At 43.9% G+C, this 18,894-nt stretch overlaps 1 protein-coding gene across 3 annotated transcripts in view; it reads right to left on the bottom strand.

The window, feature by feature from the left end:
- Positions 1–18,894, bottom strand: part of CHD6 (chromodomain helicase DNA binding protein 6) — a 148,851-nt gene that overhangs the window by 103,964 nt on the left and 25,993 nt on the right. For 2 of the 3 annotated variants that reach the window (XM_044300145.1, XM_044300147.1), the window contains exons 2-3: positions 4,945–4,994; positions 2,994–3,484 (exon numbers count right to left, since the gene is read on the bottom strand). In XM_044300145.1, the coding sequence (XP_044156080.1) occupies positions 2,994–3,484; positions 4,945–4,977 (524 nt within the window). In that variant the 5' untranslated portion in view covers positions 4,978–4,994. Of the gene's footprint in view, positions 1–2,993; positions 3,485–4,944; positions 4,995–13,803; positions 13,897–18,894 lie in introns of all 3 variants that reach the window. The other variant, XM_044300146.1, reaches the window with a different exon arrangement.

Genomic DNA, 18,894 nt, shown 5'->3' with positions numbered 1-18,894 from the left:
TTCTCAAATTTCAGTGAGGGTCACATGACCTGTGATGTCAGCTTCTCTCCCTGCTCTGATAAAGGTCGTTTACAAGCCTGTAAACGAGACATCACTGTGCTGGCCACGCCCCCCCCCCCCCTCGGACCCTCCGTCCGTCCGTCTACGCTCTGCTAGGATTCTTAACCCCTTCAGCTGCACAGGCAGGCAGTGAGGAGACAATGCTGGGCACTGGAGCTGACATACTAGAGAGAGCATTGCACAAGAAGGTAGGGGGAAGATCCTGTGTGTATTAGCAGTGTCATTATACAGCTGGGACTTGTAGTTCTACACATACAACATTCTGCAGAGTCTCCCAGCAGGCAGACATGTCACTCAGGGCAGCTCTTGTATCCACTCCCTTAGCAGTGCAGGGGGAGTGGCAGAGAGAGTGTTTTTATTGCATGTAAAAAAAGGGCCAGAAAAGAACCAGGGAAATGAGGAAATATATATTATTTTTTTGCATAAAACTTGCTTAGCTTAGTTATATATCAGATTTTCAGTGCTATATTATTTTTTTTCATAACTCGGACAACCCCTTTAACTTCCTCTACATGATAAATGCTATTTGCAGAAGTGACAAAACCCCTTTAAAGAGGACCTGTCACCGCTCCTGACACGCCAGTTTTAATAGCTTCATGCATTCCCCATGTAATAACAATTCTGGAGCATCTATTCTTATGGCTCTGTGTTGTGCTATTCCTTTATTATTTCTACTAGAAGTTACAAATTAATTGCTAGCAGTCTGCAGTAAGGGTACAGAGGGGAGGTAACCAGTTGGGTGTCTGCACCTGCATAGTCTGAAAATGACAGCACTGATTGGATAGAGTGAGTCTGTGCAGTTACACCCACCTAACTGGTTACCTCCCCTCTGTACCCTTACTGCAGACTGCTGGCAATTCATTCATAACTTCTAGTAGAAATAATAAAGGGATGGCACAACATACAGACATAAGAACAGAGGCTCCAAAATTGTTATTACATGGGGAATGCAGGTCCTCTTTAATTTACTTAATAATGCCCCAAAAGTGTAAGAGTGGTGCTGCCGAGTCCTGGGGCCCATCCCCAGTGAATACTGGGGCCCCACTGCATCTTGTCTCGCACTACCATATTCCCCCAAGAAGGTTCATCTACCTGACCACAATACACCAAACATAAAATTTCTAGATGGAGTCTCTTGAGGTCTATAAATATGTTATAACATTCATGCTTGGATGCAGAAGCATGTAGATACAGAAACGCACAAATACCGAGACAATTTTCATATGCTTGGATAACCCCTATAAGGTTGGTTTCACACCTAGTTTTCGTTTTGCTGACGCTTTGTGTTTTTTGTAGCCCTTGTTTTCAGTGTCTTTTTTTTTTCTGCATTTATTTTGTCAAAAAATGCCGCCTTCAGATGTTAACTGCAAGTCTACAGGAGCTTGTGAAACGCAGAACAAAGATTTCTTTTAGTGGACATTTTCTGCCCTTCATTGCGTTTTTGTTCTCCTGGGAGAAAAGAAGCCGCCAGAACCGTCTGGCAGCGGCTTTCTATGCTCTCCCCACAGCATACACAGACGCGCTCAGCCGAACATGTGTATGGGAAGCTGGGAGGGAGACGAGAGAGCTATCACCGAGCGATCATTCAGCAGACACCTACTGAATGTGTATGGGCAAATTTAGAGCTAACATCTGGCTGCAGAGTAAGGGAAGTATCTGGCCAGAAAACCAGTATCAGCGTACAATTTGCAGATACATGATAAATAAAACCGCGCAATGCTCCCATTACAATTGTACAGAAGAAAATGTGACATCGTCTTAGTCTACATTCAAACGAAATGAAAAAAGGTCCATGAAAAACGGACACACTATCTGTTTTTCATGGTCATTTTTTAACCAATTTTGCATTCATTTTCTGGTCGTTTTACATCTGTTTTCAAGGGCTCATGCACACAAATGTATTTTTTGTCCGTGTCCGTTAGTTTTTTGGGGGGGCCCGTTTGTGGAACCATTAATTTCAAAGGGGCCGAAAAAAAAAAAAAAAAAAAATGACTCCATGTGCATTCCGTAGCCATATATCTGCAAGTCTGTTCTGCAGAAAAATAGAACATGTCCTATTCGTGTCCGTTTTGCGGACAAGGATAAGCATTTTTGCAATGGATCCGCAAAAAAACTAATGTTACACGGATGTCACATTGATGTCATCGTTTTTTGTTTTTTTTTGCTGATCCATGTCATGTGCTTGAGCCCTAACGGCCATTAAAAAGTCATTAAAAATGGAGGACTTTCATTGGCTTTTTTTAATTTAAATACCAAACTCTGCACAATATCTCCCATAGTGGCCCCCAGCATTAGTAATGTTCTCCATAGTGGCCCCCAACGTTAATAATGTCCACCTGCATGTTCAGGGACAGTTCTACACTTGATGCAGAAGGGCCTGCAATACCAGTGATCTTGCGGGGAGCGCATGGTTACATCTTCATGTTGGGAGTGCAGGTCCTTCTGTATCAAGAGAGGAGCGACTGCCTCTGTGCATTAAGTGGATGAGGTAATTTTTTTATTTTAACCCTAATACTGTCTAAATGACTGTTAAAAATGGTCCCATTGATTCAACAGGGTCCATCTGACCATGAAAACAACCAAAAAAAGGACATGTCCTGTAGTGTTGAGCGAACTTGTGTTTTAAGTTCGGGTTATCGAAGTATCCCGTTATAATCCATAACTGGATACTTCGATAACCTGAACTCAAACTTTAGACACCGAACTTAAAACACAAGTTCGCTCAACACTAATGTCCTGTTCTTAATTGCTGCTATTCACTGGCCATAAAAAATTAAAATAAAAAATAAAATACGGCAGCATCACTGACTTCAATTGGTTCTAAAAACAGCCGTGTGATGGTCATTACAAAACGGTAGTCACACAACCGTTTTTCAGTCATGTGAATGTAGCCTAAGCTTAGAAAAGAAGAGGGTCTTAAGGAATGAGCTCACCTTGTTTTCTTAGATTTGGTTTTAGCAACCGTGTCAGAATTAACCTTCTTTTCTTTCGGAGGTTTTGGCTCCTTCGGCTTCCTAGGCTTTTTCGGTTCCTTGGGGTTCTTGGGTTGCTTAGGTTCCTTTGCCTCTTTGGGCTCCTTCACTTTCTTAGGTTCTTTGACCTTCTCTTTCTTGGGTTCCTTCTTTTTCTTTGGTTTAGTCTCCTTTTCCTCCCCCTGTTCCTTTTTTTTCCGTTTTTTCTTCACACCCGTCCCACCCCCTCCACTGTCCTCTATTCCATTCAGATTGGTCAATGAGCTGATTTCACAAGTCTCTTGCCCAGGGTACAGTTCATTCTCGGGCAGAAGTCGAGATGGGGTGTCCAAAAGTGTCACAGGGTGGAAATCCTCAAGGCTAGATTCAGAAAACGGGGCAAGTACCTGGCGCTCGCAGGATATTGAGGCACTGGACATTGGTGAATAGCTAAGTGCTTTCAGGCTGGGTAGCTGGCAAAGAGGAGAGAAAGACAGCAAATAATAGAACGTGCTTATCTCACACGGGACTTTTCATAGAAAAACAAACCTTGTGAAATTCCAGCCATTCTTTATTCGCAAAACCATCAGTTGTAAATTTTCCAGTGAGATCATGCAACAATTATCAGTACTACAATAAACATAAAAATGCACAAAGGCAGCAAAAACATAAAAAAATAAGGTTTTCAATCTCAAGATACCTTCAGTTATACACACAAAAACTCAGAATATTAAAAAGGTAAGTGAAACAGGACACTATACGGCAGAGAAGTCCTGGTATTTCCATGTAATCATTCAGAACAGTTAAAGGAGCTTTCTCATGATAGGTCATCAATATCTGATCGGCAGGGGTATCGGGGGGTTAGACCTCCACCAATGAGCTATTTGAAGGCCACATCGCTCCTGTAAGTGCTGCAGCCTCCTCGGAGCCAGTCAATCACGGTATCGTACATTGTATAATGACTGTATTTGGTATTGCAGACCAGGCACATTCACATGAATGGGACTGAGCTATGCCCAGGCCACGTCACCAATGAACATGACATCACTGGCCTAGGAAGAGGATGCAGCACTCACCAGAGCGCTGTGGCCTCTTCAAACAGCTGATCGGAAGAGTGTTAGGAGTCGGACCCCCACTGATCAGATACTAATGACCTATCCTGAGGGTAAGTCATTAATATTTCACTGCCAGAAAAGCCCTTTAAAGGGGTTCTCTCATAAGGACAAACCCAAGTTGATAATCCCTATAAGAACAGAGTCGCTAGGCCAGAGCCCTCAGTCTGGGGGACTTGGGTAAGGCCTCGTTCACATCATCGTTCCTCCTTTCCGTTCTCCGGCTCAGTTGAGGAGCACGAGAACGAAAAGGACAGATTCTGCAGATAACTGAGACCTAACTGAGCGTAACAGAGCCTAAAGACCCCATAGACTATAATGGGGTCCGTTCGGTGTCCGCTCAGAACATGATTTTTGAGCGGAGACGAAAGTCCTGCATGGCCATTCACACTTCCTTCCTGACAATCGCATGTTACATCAGGCCATGTCAAGGCGCCCTTATATTCTAGATTATCTAGCAGTTCTGCACCAACCAGACCACCAGTGTTTCTACCAGAAAATACATTTTCCTCTTCAAGGGTCAATGCACAAGTAGCGGAAATGCTGTGGACTTTCCACACGGAAATTGTATATGGAAAACAGCAGATTACCATAACAGCCATGTGGATGACATGGCATTTCTCATCAACATGTGCAAAATTGAATCCGCAGCAATGTCAACTTCTGTTGCAGATTTTGACAATAGAGTTCACCCCTTTAAATGCAGACGGTTGAAATCCGCCACAAAATCGGCATGCTGCAGAGCGGAGTTGCGCCTACCCTGAATATGTATTTGTAATACCCAATTTTATGTGTAATCATTGAAAAAGATCATTACTCACCTGTGGCTCTTGTTTCTGTATTTTCATGATCATAAATTAAGGTTTCACATCTAGAATACAAAAGAAAAAAGGATGTATTAACATTCAAACCAAAACCAAGCTTGAGCCAGAAAAACATGGATAACCAATACAAAATAATGACTTTATGGTCCATTCCTTGAAACTAACTTCATCCAAGTGTAATTGCTCAGAAAAATTGTATAAAAAAAAAAAATGTATAAAAGTTAAAGGGAAACTGTCACTTAAAAAATGCCTCCCAAACCACCAGCATTACCTTAAAGTAGCGAGCAGTATGTTCCTAAAGATCCTTTTCTTTCTCAGGCCAGATGCAAGGGGGCAGCGGCCTCCTCGATTCAAGTCAGGATAACCACAACCCCTTTCCCTGCCTCTTCGCTTTTGATTGACGGCCGATAGCTTTCGGCTGTTCAGCGAAGCAGGCCGAATGCGAGTGCGCGTCAGACATTCACGTGCGCGGCTGTCAATCAGAGGTGAAGGGGCAGGGAAAGGGGTTGTGGTTATCCTGACTTGAATCGAGGAGGCCGCTGCCTCCTTGAATTCAAACTATGCTGTTACATAGCGCGTGCAGGGGATGAAAGTTTGTTTTTCAAGATTTTGGTGCATCTGGCCGGAGGAAGAAATGGACCTTAAAGTAGCGAGCAGTATGTTCCTAAAGGTAATGCTGGCGGTTTGGGAGGCATTTTTTAGGTGACAGGTTCCTTTTAATATTAGTGGGTAAAAGTGTGACCCAAGCAGAAAGTTATACAGACCTCATTGCTTAAAGGGATTATCCAAAACTATAAACTGCCCCCCCCCCCCATGTGCCAGGCCCCTCACACGGAATATACTTACCCCGCTTCGCTCCTGGTCCCCGCACCACCACTGCTGCTCCTCCCCGTGGACCAATGAAAACATCTGGTGTTGGGGGGGAGGAAGCAGCCAAAGGCAGGCAGGGGCGAGCCTCCCTAGTATCGCGGGTGATGCTAGGAAGGTTCGTCCCCGCCTGCCATTGGCCCCGACACTGCATGTTTTCATCCGCACACGGGGAGAAGCAGCAGCGGGGGTGCAGGGACCGTGAGCAGCGCAGGGAGCGGCGTAAGTATATTCCGTGTGAGGGGGGGCAGTTTCGGATAACCCCTTTAAAAGTAAATGTTCAACATATTCAGAGTTCATATAAGCCTAAATTTACATGCACAGATCTTCATAAAATCACCAGAACTGGAAAGACGAAAAATATGGTTTTAAGCTGGAAATTTTAAAAATGTAGCAACCTATAAACACAGGGATTACAGTCTTTAAAAAGTTAGTGAACCCCCAAATATGGTGATCATTTATATATGTGCTACAAATGTATACTGCCCACAGCAAGGTGCTTCTAAGTTGGGCTACTTTCACACTTGCGTTCTTGCCTGATCCGGCAGGGATCTGCAAAAACGTTTCCGTTTTTGATAATACAACCGGCTGCATCCGTTATGAACAGATCCGGCTGCATGATCTCTAAAATAGCCAAGACAGATCCGGCACTAAAACTATTTTAAGTCAATGGGTGTTGGATCCATTTTCTATTGTGCCTGAGAAAACGGATCAGACACCATTGACTTACATTGTGTGTCATGCCGAATCCGTTGGGCTCCGCATCTGATGCCAGAAAGAAAACCGCTGCTTGCTGCAGTTTGCTCTCCGGTATGGAAACGCAACCAAATGGAATGGAATGCATTTTGGAGCATTCCGTTCTGTTCAGTTTAGTGTTTTTCTCCGGTATTGAGATCCTCTGCCGGATCTCAACACCGGAAAAGTAAAAAAATAATTTGAAAGTAGCCTATACAGTGTACAAAAATATAACCTAATTAGTACGCACAACCACCTTCATGCAATTTTGTAGCAAAGAATGAGACCAAAAATTGGATGAAAATTCTAATTTATGACTAAAATGTGCACTTTAGCAGAGCCCTTATACAAATAAAATACAGTCTGCAAAAAACTGCAAGATGTAAGGAGTTCATATATAACACACATCTACATCCAATGCTCCATGTGTTAAAGTAATGCAAAAACTGCAGGAATGCAACAACCAACTTTAGCATGCAAGTATAGGGAATTATATAGCATGTCATTTTCCAGGCCCCTATAAAATGTACACATTTAGGGGGTCCTTTATTAAGAATGGCTTTTTAGACACTGTCTCAATAAGCCCCTGTGCTGGCAGTGGAACTGCCGAAGTTATGTAGAGGCGCTAATAAACCCTATAATTAGGCACAGAGGGGTGGTTAGAGGAGCACTCGTCTCACTAACTTCTGGGAGGGGGGGACCCCTATATGTGACAATCTGAGAGCGCGTATGCTCTCTGATTAATAGGAGAAAGTACACAGTTATTTCCATTTTTTACTCTATAAACCACAGATCTGCAAAATACATATACTGGACTGGTGCATGCCGCATGTTGTTGCAGCCATGTATAGGACATGTTCTATAATTTGCGGATTGGACATACAGATGCGATATTGTCCACATCCATATGTTCAGTCTGCAAATTAAAGAATATGTCCTATACTTGCAGACCGCGCAATCACAGAAGTATTCAGATTCAGGCACTGCTTTGAAGACTGTAGAAAACTTTTTGAGGGACAACCCCTTTAGGGCCCTTGCACACGGCCATATGCCGAGACATAAGGTCCGTGAGCAGGCCATATGTCCCGGAGCGGCATTGATCATGCGCACGGCAGTACACAGCATCATAGATTACAATGATGCTGTGCACGTCGGGCCGCCCACAGGGCTATTGTCCCGCACTCATAAGATTGAGTGCGGGACAAAAGTCCAGCGGGCGGCCAGACGTGCACAGCATCATTGTAATCTATGATGCTGTGTACGCCCGTGCGCACGATCTATGCCGCTCCGGGACATATGGCCCGCATGTCTCGGAGGGCATACGGTCGTGTGCAAGGGCCCTTAAAATGTGTGGTTTACCGCATGTTTTTTGCATAATTTTTTTATGCAGTTGCAGTGTAAAGTTGAATGCTACCATGTAACACATGTACATATGTGTACGTGTACATTTACACTAGGGATCGACCGATATAGATTTTTTAGGGCCGATACCGATAATTTGTGAACTTTCAGGCCAATAGCTGATAATTTATACCGATATTCTGGGAATTTTCATTTTTGAAAAAAAAAAATTCCTACACAAATCTGCTGAAAATTAATGTTTATTGTTAATGTGTATTTTTTTTTTGTAAATCTTTCTTTTTCATTTATACTTAATATTTTGGTGTTTTATTTTTTAAACTTTTTTTTTTGTTTGTTTTTTTACTAACTTTTAGCTCCCTTAGGGACTAGAACCCTTGTCCTATTCACCCTGATATATCTCTATCAGGGTGAATAGGATCTCACCCTGTCCCTGCTGCTCTGTACATGGCAGCCAGGGCTTCAATAGCGTCCTGGCTGCCATGGTAACCGATCGGAGCACCCGGATTACACAGCTGGGGCTCCGATCAGAGGAGCAGGGGAGAGGGGATCCTGTGGCCACTGCCACCAATGATTAATACTAGGGGGGGGCGCACTGCGCCACCAAGGTTTTTAATACTGGGGACTGTATATGAATAAATGAGAGATTTCACTTCATTGGTGGCGCAGTGGCCACAGCCCCTCCCCTCCTCTTGTACTCCCTCCTCTCATTGGCGGCAGCAGCACGGGGGGGGGGGGGGGGGTGGGGAGACACTGCTTCCTTCTCCCCTGTGCTGCTGAGGGAACACAGAGCGCTGACAGCAGCGCGATCTGTGTTCCCCATAAGCTATCGGAATATCGGCAAAATAGATGCCGATACCGATCAAAATCCTGAATATCGGCCGATAATATCGGTAAAACCGATAATCGGTCGGTCCCTAATTTACACCGTTAGGCTGCTTTCACACAGTCAGTGTTTGATCAGTAATTGTGAGCCAATACCAGATGCAAAGCCTATACAGAAAAAAGGTATAATGGAAAGATTTGCACTTGTTCTGTGTTGTGGACCAGTGCCTGGTGGCTAAGGCTACTTTCAGAATAGCGTTTTTGCAAAAACGCTTCCGTTACTGATAATACAACCATCTGCATCCGTTATGAACGGATCCGGTTGTATTATCTTTAACATAGGGAAGACGGATCCGTCAAGAACTCGATTGAAAGTCAATAGGGGACGGATCCATTTACTATGGTGACAGATTCTGTCACTTAGCGCATCCTAGGACGGAAAGCAAACCGCAGCATGCTGCTCTCTGGTATGAGGACAGAACGGAATGCATTTTGGAGCATTCCGTTCTGTTCAGTTACCTTTTGTCCTCATTGACAATGAATGGGGACAAAACAGAAGCGTTTTTTTCCGATATTGAAACCCTATGGTGGATCTCAATACCGGAAAATATTATCGTTAGTGTGAAAGTAGCCTAAGAATCACTGATCAAATCTGACTTTGTGAAAGCGGCCTTGGATCCCATTCACATTTTCGTGAAGTCCTTAGAAATTCTCCATGTTTCATCCGTGAAGATGTCGGCAAAGAATCAGGGTTTGGTTCATGTGTCATACATATTCCATGGACACTCCTCATAATTTCCTGAGCATTTCCTATAGACAGTCCGTAAAAATCTAAAAGAACACAAGTGCCATCTATATTGTGTCAGTGGTTTTTCACAGGCCCATAGACTTCAATGGGCGTGTCTGGTCTACATTACAGACCAAAGTAGTGCATGTCTTTGTAATTTCTCCACTGAACCATGGCTAATGAAAAACCACTAATAAAATCACGTATCCACTAGGGCTGCGCATCTTCACTCGTCTCACGATTCGATGCGATTACGATTATCAAGTCCACGATTCGATTCGATTCGATTCGGCGATGCATCACGATGCATCAAGATTATTACCCAAGTCCCCTTGTTTTTCAATTTTACATCAAAAAATTAATTCAATCAGTCAGAAATTGCACAAAAATATTTATTTGTATCTATTGTCAGGCGGATCCGTCTGACAAATGCATTGAAATACCGGATCTGTCTCTCCGGTGTCATCTGGAAAAACGGATCCGGTGTTTATTTTTTTCACAGATTTAAAGGTCTGCGCAGATCGGAAGAACGGATCCGTCAATGCAGCAATTTTAATGCCGGATCTGGCACTAATACATTTCAATATAAGTTTAAAGCTGGATCCGGCAAGTGTTCAGGATTTTTGGCCGGAGAGAAAACTGCTGCATGCTGCGGTATTCTCTCCGGTCAAAAAACGTAAGAGGGACTGAACTGATGCCTCCTGAACGGATTGCTCTCCATTCAGAATGCATTAGGATAAAACTGGTCAGTTCTTTTCCGGTATTGAGCTCCTAGGACGGAACTCAGCGCCGGAAAAGAAAAACGCAAGTGTGAAAGAACCTGAGAGACCATCAGTATTAGGCTAGTTTCACACTAGCGTTCGTCGGTCCGTTCGTGAGCTCCGTTTGAAGGGGCTCACGAGCGGACCCGAACGCCTCCGTCCAGCCCTGATGCAGTCTGAATGGAGCGGATCCGCTCAGACTGCATCAGTCTGGCGGCGTTCAGCCTCCGCTCCGCTCGCCTCCGCACGGACAGGCGGACAGCTGAACGCTGCTTGCAGCGTTCGGGTGTCCGCCTGGCCGTGCGGAGGCGAGCGGATCCGTCCAGACTTACAATGTAAGTCAATGGGAACGGATCCGCTTGAAGATGTCACCATATGGCTCAATCTTCAAGCGGATCCGTCCCCCATTGACTTTACATTGAAAGTCTGGACGGATCCGCTCAGGCATCTTGCGCACTTAGAAAATTTTCTAAGTTATTAATGCAGACGGAACCGTACTGAACGGAGCCTCCGTCTGCATTAATATGATCGGATCCGTTCAGAACGGATCCGATCAAGCGCTAGTGTGAAAGTAGCCTTAGTCCTGGAGGTTTCAGGTTGATAGATCCTGTGTATCCACAATCACCATCCTCTCAGTAGGGACTGATACACGTGTGAAGGGGCTCTGATGGTGCAGGATCAGTAACTGTCAGTAAATCTGACACCCCAGCAGTTTCAGATCCCTGCCCTTAGCTGAGAGTTGTCAGTGTGGATCACCTCCTGCTGGGAGCAATCTCCTGAATAGTGTGAGATAAATGTAGACATTCCCAGACTGGCCACTAGGGGCCGCTGTTTGACCGCCTTTCATAGACCCGGAACCTAAAGTTCCGTCCACTGTAGACGGAGGGGAAGAATAAGAAGATACACAACCGGAAAAATAAAGAAGAAACATGGCGCGGGCGGCAAAGGTATGAGAAGCGGCAATATGAGCTGTGTAGGTGGCAGGCGGTAGGTGTATATGCTGTGTAGGTGGCAGGCGCTTTGGAGGTAGATAACTCACCTCGCCGCCAGCCACCGCACGTCCGCACTGCCGCCTGCTTCTGAGTGTCTGACTGGGAGCCGGAGATGCGCGGAAACCACGCCTCCGGCTCCTCCTCACTCAGTCAGACCCGGCTCACTCAATGTTGTGGCCACCCCCTCTGACACGTCAGCGGGAGGCGGGAAAGAAGGCGCCCAAAAACTTTTTTCCGACTCGGCTGCACGGCGGACGCGTCGCTAACGTCATTAACATGCATCGATTATTTAAAGCAACCGCATCGATCTAGAATCGCCAGGGGTCGAATCGCGATGCATCGCTGCATCGATTATATTCGACAGCCCTAGTATCCACTGACTTTAACGAGTGTACACATTAGCGTTTTCCCGTGGCTTTGTGGTGACACCATGGAAGCAAGACCTATTTTGTCCGCGATTACAGATCCCTCACGCACTTTATGGTCTATGGGTCAGTGAAAACCATGGACACAACAACACGGATGCCATCTATGTTCGGTTCATTGGCTTCACAGATGAATGCTAGAAGACACCCTGGAAACAAATTTTCAGCATAGTCCGTGAAACAAGGATGGCACACTAGGGTTAAGCGATATCAAAAATATTACCACAATAACAATATTAAGACATTTATTGCAATAACGATATATATCGCGATAAATGACAATTTAGAATAAAAAAAAACCCACTCAAAACATGTACTCGTGTTTCCTTGTTGCCCCCATACATTATAATGTCTTCTTGATGCCTACATACAGTAATATCTCTAGTTGCCCAGCCAAGAACAGGGTTTCCGTTACCCCCGACCTGATGGAGCTGCCAGTCGGACATGCTCCCTGCTGCTCCATTCATTCTCTTATGGGAGTGCTGGAGATAGTAGCCATCAGCTATCTTTGGCGCTCCCCAATAAAATGGGACAAGCTAGTGGAAAACCCTGATAAATGGGTTGTTCAGAATGTGCCCATCATAGGTGCACATTGTCAGATAGGGTACACTGGCATCATAAATAGGCCTTTAAGCCAAATAAAGCTTTGGGGGTCATTTACTAAAGACCGGCGCCTCACATATTGGTCTTAGTCACTACACACTACAGCCATATTACCTCAGCCCTGGTCTCTCCTGGCACTGGGGGTTTACAGCCGCTAGATGCCATTTCTTTGTGACCTAAAGGACCTGAGATGACATTATGCCCATTTTGATTAAATTTTGATCCCATAAAAAAGTATTGTGATACTCGATACCACACGAAAGAAAAAATCAAACGCCAAAAAAGCTGCATACATTCCGTATTTTATGGAATGTCCGGCCCATAATAGAACAGTCCTATCCTATTTTTTGAGGGGAATAGATGACAAAAAAAAATTGTGAATTGAGTGTTTTTAAAAAATAAATAATTCCGTTACGGCACTCACTGCATAGATATTTTTTTATATTTTAATAGTTCGGACTTATGTTTTTTAATAATTTTTGTTATAATTTATATATTTTTATATGCATTACTTATTTTAATATTTTTTTTTTTTTTTTTTTTTTTACTTAATAACTAACTATTACCCCCCTTAGGGGGCTAGAGCCCTTGTCCTATTCAGCCTAATAGAGCTCTATCAGGGTGAATAGGATCTCACACTGCCCCTGCTGCCCTGTGCATAGTGCACACAGCAGCAGGGAGCTTACCATAGCAGCTAAGGCTTTAGTAGCATCCTGGCTGCCATGGTAACCAATCGGCCCCGCAATTTCACTGATGGGGCTCCAATTGGAAGCTGCCACTGCACCACTAATGAGAAAGGGGGAGGGGACCCTGTGGCCACTGCTACCAATAAAGATAATACTGGGGTGGGGCACACTGCGCCACCAATGAATGTAATTAACCCCTTAATACAAATGTGGGCGGCAGGGGCCAGCTGTATCACACAGCCTGCACCTGGCCTCAATGACAGGGATCCTGCCGAACCGTGTCAATTAACCTCTCAGGTGCTTTAGGTGAGGGGTTAATTGACGGGGTTCACATGCCCTGTCATTGAGGCCAGGTGCTGGCTGTGTAATTATTTTCACTGATCTTGTCACTGGTTGTGCAGAGGCGGCTGTGTCACAGTGGGGAGGTAGGGACTGCCCCCTTCTCCACTGTGCCGGCTGGCGGGCATGCTGCTCTAATGTGCGCCCGACTCTCAAGTGAGACTGCCCCTATGACGTCACTAAAATACTGCGGTAATTAAGAAACAGCAATATCAGCATTTCTTAATACCGCAGTATATCGTTAATACCGGTATAATGCCCAACCCTATAGCACACAGACTGAAAATCACAGAACCAAAGATCCAACATAGATGGGGCACGCATAGAGTCACGTATAAGACATGGACCGCGCAGTCATGGACATACCATGAACACATGCGTGTGAATGAGGCCTAACTTATCAGTCAAGTTTTCTGCACTGGGGTGCTATTCCAACCCATGGCACTTAGGTCGGGGAACCCCATTTATCTTACTTACATTCTAGGAGGTGGGTAGAACATAATTACGCGCCTGGCAGGCTCTGCGGCAGATACAGTCAGTGCGTGTGGGTTGTGTTCTGGGCACATGAAACTGGGAAAAGAAGTGCAGGAAAATGTAAGGAAAAAAAATATAAAAATCACACAGACTCGACAATGCTTATTTCTATGCATGTGTGTGAGAATTTCAGTGCAGAGATTGTGGAGACATCAGATGTAATGGAGAGCTGCGGCACTATGTTTTTCCACTGCGTTCATAAAGCACAGTATGTTCCCTATACTTCCCTGCAGTGTTTTAATGATCTTTGTGGCCCAGAATCCAATACGCCAACTTCAGCTCAGCTAAAGCAGTGGAGTCTCAGGAGAGAAGGAAGCCATGTGTAGACGGAGGGGGTGAGAGAGCATCTCCGTCCTTCAAACACCATATCCCCCGCTAACAGGTCTGAACATTAATCTCCTCCTGGCACAGTCACTTCGCCAGACAGACTTTGCTTTCTGCTGCAATGTGCTCTGGAACGGCTGCCAGCCTTCTAGAGTGGAAGCGCAGCTTCTTTTTTTATGCTTGAGGATCTTGCGGGAACTCGGGGTATTAAAAAAGAAAACAAACAAAATACCGACGCAATATACCGTATACAGCAGGAGGCGTGTTGTTACTTGCAAGACAAAAAGGATGAGGGCTTGTGCAGCAAATGGAGCCTACTCTGCAAGGAATCACTCAGCACAGTACACCTGCTTTTGCTTCAAGTCCGAGCATCCCAAAATCTGCCACAAATACCCAATACTTGAACAGCACAAGCTGTGTATCCCTAGGTAAATCGCTTGCATGACAACTGCAGACCCCCCACATCCATTTTAGAGGACACAGACGTTCATCCCCAAATACCCTCAAAGCTGTATGTAATGGGCACATTTACAAGTAGATCTATGGAAATATACAGTGCCTGTCCCCAAAAAAAAAAAACACCTGGATTTAACTAAGCAAATACTTATGAGCCTCCTATTGGATAATTACTGCATGGGGTTATCTTTCAGCTAGCAATAAGTTATTTAACCCCAACTGGTGCAATGAGTTGCTTCTCATTTCTTAAACGACTATGTCGAAAGACACATCTCGTGGTCATGGAAAAGATGTTAGTCTGTTTGAGAAGGGTCAAATCATTGGCATGCATCAAGCAGAGAAAACATCTAAGGAGATTGCAGAAACTACTAAAATTGGGTTAAGAACTGTCCAACACATTATTAAAAACTGGAAGGATAGTGGGGACCCATCGTATTCGAGGAAGAAATGTGGCGGGAAAAAATCCTGAATGATCGTGATCGGTGATCACTTAAACGTTTGGTGAAATCAAATCAAAGAAAAACAACAGTAGAACTCAGGGCTATGTTTAATAGTGAAAGTAAGAGCATTTCCACACGCACAATGCGAGGGGAACTTAAGGGATTGGGACTGAACAGCTGTGTAGCCGTAAGAAAATCACTAATCAGTGAGGCAAACCAGAAAAAAAAGGCTTCATTTGCTAGGGAGCATAAAGATTGGACTCTGGAGCAACAGAAGAAGGACATGTGGTCTGATGAGTCCAGATTTGCCCTGTTCCAGAGTGATGGACGCATCAGGGTAAGAACAGAGGCAGATGAAGTGATGCACCCATCATGCCTAGGGCCTACTGTACAAGCCTGCGGGGGCAGTGCTATGATCTGGGGTTGCTGCAGTTGGTCAGGTCTAGGTTCAGCAACAGTATGTGCTCCAAGAATGAGGTCAGTAGACTACGTGAACATACCGAATGACCAGGATATTCCATCAATGGATTTTTTTCTTCCCTGATGGCACGGGCATATTCCAAGATGACCATGCCAGGATTCATCGGGCTCAGATTGTAAAAGAGTGGTTCCGGGAGCATGAGACATCATTTTCACACATAGATTGGCCACCACAGAGTCCAGACCTTAACCCCATTGAGAAGCAGTCAGACTCTACCATCATCAATGCAAGATCTTGGTGAAAAATTAATGCAACACTGGATGGAAATAAATCTTGTGACATTGCAGAAGCTTATTGAAACAATGCCACAGCGATGGTGGCGACTTTTTTTTTGGACAGGCAGTGTACCATGGACAGAGAGACCTGTCTAAATAGCTGTTGGCTTCTACTGTACATTAGGAAAGCTTTCAGACCGTCTCACTTTTTTGACATTTCATTAGGTTGCGCCCTTGTGCTAAAATAAAAACAAAATCAAGATCCCCCCCCCCCCCCCCCCCCATCATCATCATTCTGCACTCAATACCTCTTACAAAGGCTCTTCTCCCTTCATTGCTTACTTTGGTGGGGTGACCAGCTGTAGGAAGAGCCCTGGTTGTTCTTCAATTTAAGAATTATGGAAGTCACTGTTGTTCTGATATGCACTGTCGACTGTGATATCTCATATAAACAGGGGCGAGTCTTCCAAATCATGTCCAATCAACTGAATTTACCACAGGTGGACTCCAATAGAGGTGTAGAAACATCTCAAAGATGATCAAGAGAAATTAGACACCCCCCCCCCCCCCCAAGCTAAATTTCAAGTGTTATAGCAAAGTCTCTACATACTTATGTCCATGCAAAAGTTGAGTTTTCTCTTTTTAATAAATTTGTAAATAATTCAAAAAAAAAAAAATTTTTACATTTACATTATGGGGTACAGAGTGCAGACTGATGGGGGAACTTTTATTTATTTATTATGTTAGCACAAGGTCACAACATAACAAAATGTGACAAAAGTGAAAGGATCTGATGACTTTCCAAATGCATTACTTGCGGATTATGCCATATGTCTGACTTACAAAATCCCCTCCTGCTCATCCAGCCCCACATTGGTTCTCTTCTAGTCAAGCGATGATATGCCTTACAGTATGATCACTAAAAACAAGTTACACTATGTTTCAGACTGCAAACATCGTTCCTTCATTCATTCTCTGTTCCCTTGGTATTCAGTTTGTTAGCACAAGTAAATTATTAGTCACTGATGTTGAGGACTCCATAATTCCCCTCTCTCTGCAAAGTCTGCCATGGGTGCTCTGCTTTCTGTCCACGGAACCTCTGTAATTCTCTATGTTGTGTGTACTTTCCTCCCTATCTGCAGTCAATGTAGGCTGCCCTCCTTGGAGTCTTTCTCCCCTCTCCACAAACTGTTCTGCCATGTACAACCTCCTCCCCCTCCCTGCTGCCATCACTAAAAGAAGGAAAGGGGAGAGCATAGAGAGCCGTCAGTAGCACGAGTAGTGTGGATGAACCTATGTCAGATTCAGCAGCACCACCAACTAAGGCTACTTTCACACCTGCGTTTAGGTTCGGATCCGTCTGGTATCTGCACAGACGGATCCGCACCTATAATGCAAACGCTTGTATCTGTTCAGAACAGATCCGTTTGCATTACCATGATTACCATTACCGTTCATCAATGGGAGGCAGAAGTTAAATGTCCCCCAGAGGTCTTGTATGCGGAATGCAAAGTGTAAAATAAAAAACTAAAAAATTAAAAATATAAATAAATAAAAAAATGTTTCACATGTAAAAAAAAAAAAAAAAATCCTCAATTAAGTAATAAAAAAAAAAAATTTAAGTAGAAAAAATTAAAATAAAATAGACATATTTGGTATTGCCGACTCTATACATATATCACATGATCCACCCCGTCCAATAAACGCCATAAAAAATTAATAAATAAAAACTGTGTCAATAAAAGCCATTTTTGTCACCTTACATCACAAAAAGTGCAACACCAAGTGATCAAAAAGGCGTATCTCCCACAAAATGGTACCAATAAAACAGTCACCTCATACCGCAAAAAAATTAGCCCCTACATAAGAAAATCGATCAAAAAATAAAACTATAGCTCTCAGAATATGGAGACATTAAAACATCCATTTTTTGGGTTTCAAAAATGCTATTATTGTGTTAAAGTGAAATAAAAAATAAATAAAAAAAGCATACATAGTCTGTATTGCCGCATCTGTAACAACCAGCTCTATAAAAATATCACATGACCTATCCCCTCACGTGAACACCGTAATAAAAATAAAACTGTGCCAAAAAGCCATTTTTTTTCACCTAACAAAGTGCAACATCAAGTGATCAAAAAGGCGTATGCCCCCCAAAATAGTACCAATCAAACCGTCACCTCATCCCGCAAAAAATGAGACCCTAAGGGCTCATGCACACAACCGTATGTAATTTGAGGTCTTCCAAAAAACGGATCCGCAAAAATACGGATGACGTCCGTGTGCATTCCGTATTTTGCGGAACGGAACAGCTGGCCCCTAATAGAACAGTACTATCCTTGTCCGTAATGCGGACAATAATAGGACAAGTTCTATTTTTTTTGCGGAACAGAAATACAGACATACGGAAACGGAATGCACATGGAGTTTGTTTTGCGGATCCATTGAAATGGATGGTTCCGCATATGGTCCGCAATAGAAACGGAACGGACACTGAAAGAAAATACATTTGTGATCACAACAGTGATTTTTTTCAAATTTTTGTTAACTTTGGGATTTTCTCTCTGAATAGCTTGGATAAGTAACAGCGTTACTACCACATAAAGTGACATGTCAGATTAGCAAAATTAGGCCTGGTCAGGAAGGGGGTAAATGGCCCAGTCTAGAAATGGTTAAGGGGATGGGCTGCTGTGGAGGTCCCATTTTAAAGTGGCGGGGCACTGTGGAGGGGTCAGTGTTAAGGGGTGGGGGACTGTGGAGTTCGCTGAACTGGTGGGGTACTGTGGAGTTCACTGTTAAAGGGGCGGGGTGCTGTGGAGTTCACTGTTATGGGGGATACTGTCAGTATCTTAACGACACACAGAAACATTAAATAGATGAAATATACCCGTGCAAAGCCGGGTCCTTCTGCTAGTAAGAATTATATAACCTCTATAATTTCAAAAAGACACAGTCTTGAATACTTTGCTGCGGATTGCAGAGGAGCAAACTGAATATTTCAAGTTAAACACCCCTCAAAGAATCAGATTATCTAAGATTTTGTACCTGTGACCCCTGACGCTCACCACAACAACTTCAATTTCTCCCAGCTAAACTGGTAATAGAATTTTCAATTTTC

The sequence above is a fragment of the Bufo gargarizans genome, chromosome 6, assembly GCF_014858855.1.
Source record: "Bufo gargarizans isolate SCDJY-AF-19 chromosome 6, ASM1485885v1, whole genome shotgun sequence".
Lineage (NCBI taxonomy): Eukaryota > Metazoa > Chordata > Amphibia > Anura > Bufonidae > Bufo > Bufo gargarizans.
The sequence above is the reverse complement of the archived record's forward strand: the minus strand, read 5'-3'. Positions and strand labels throughout refer to the sequence as shown.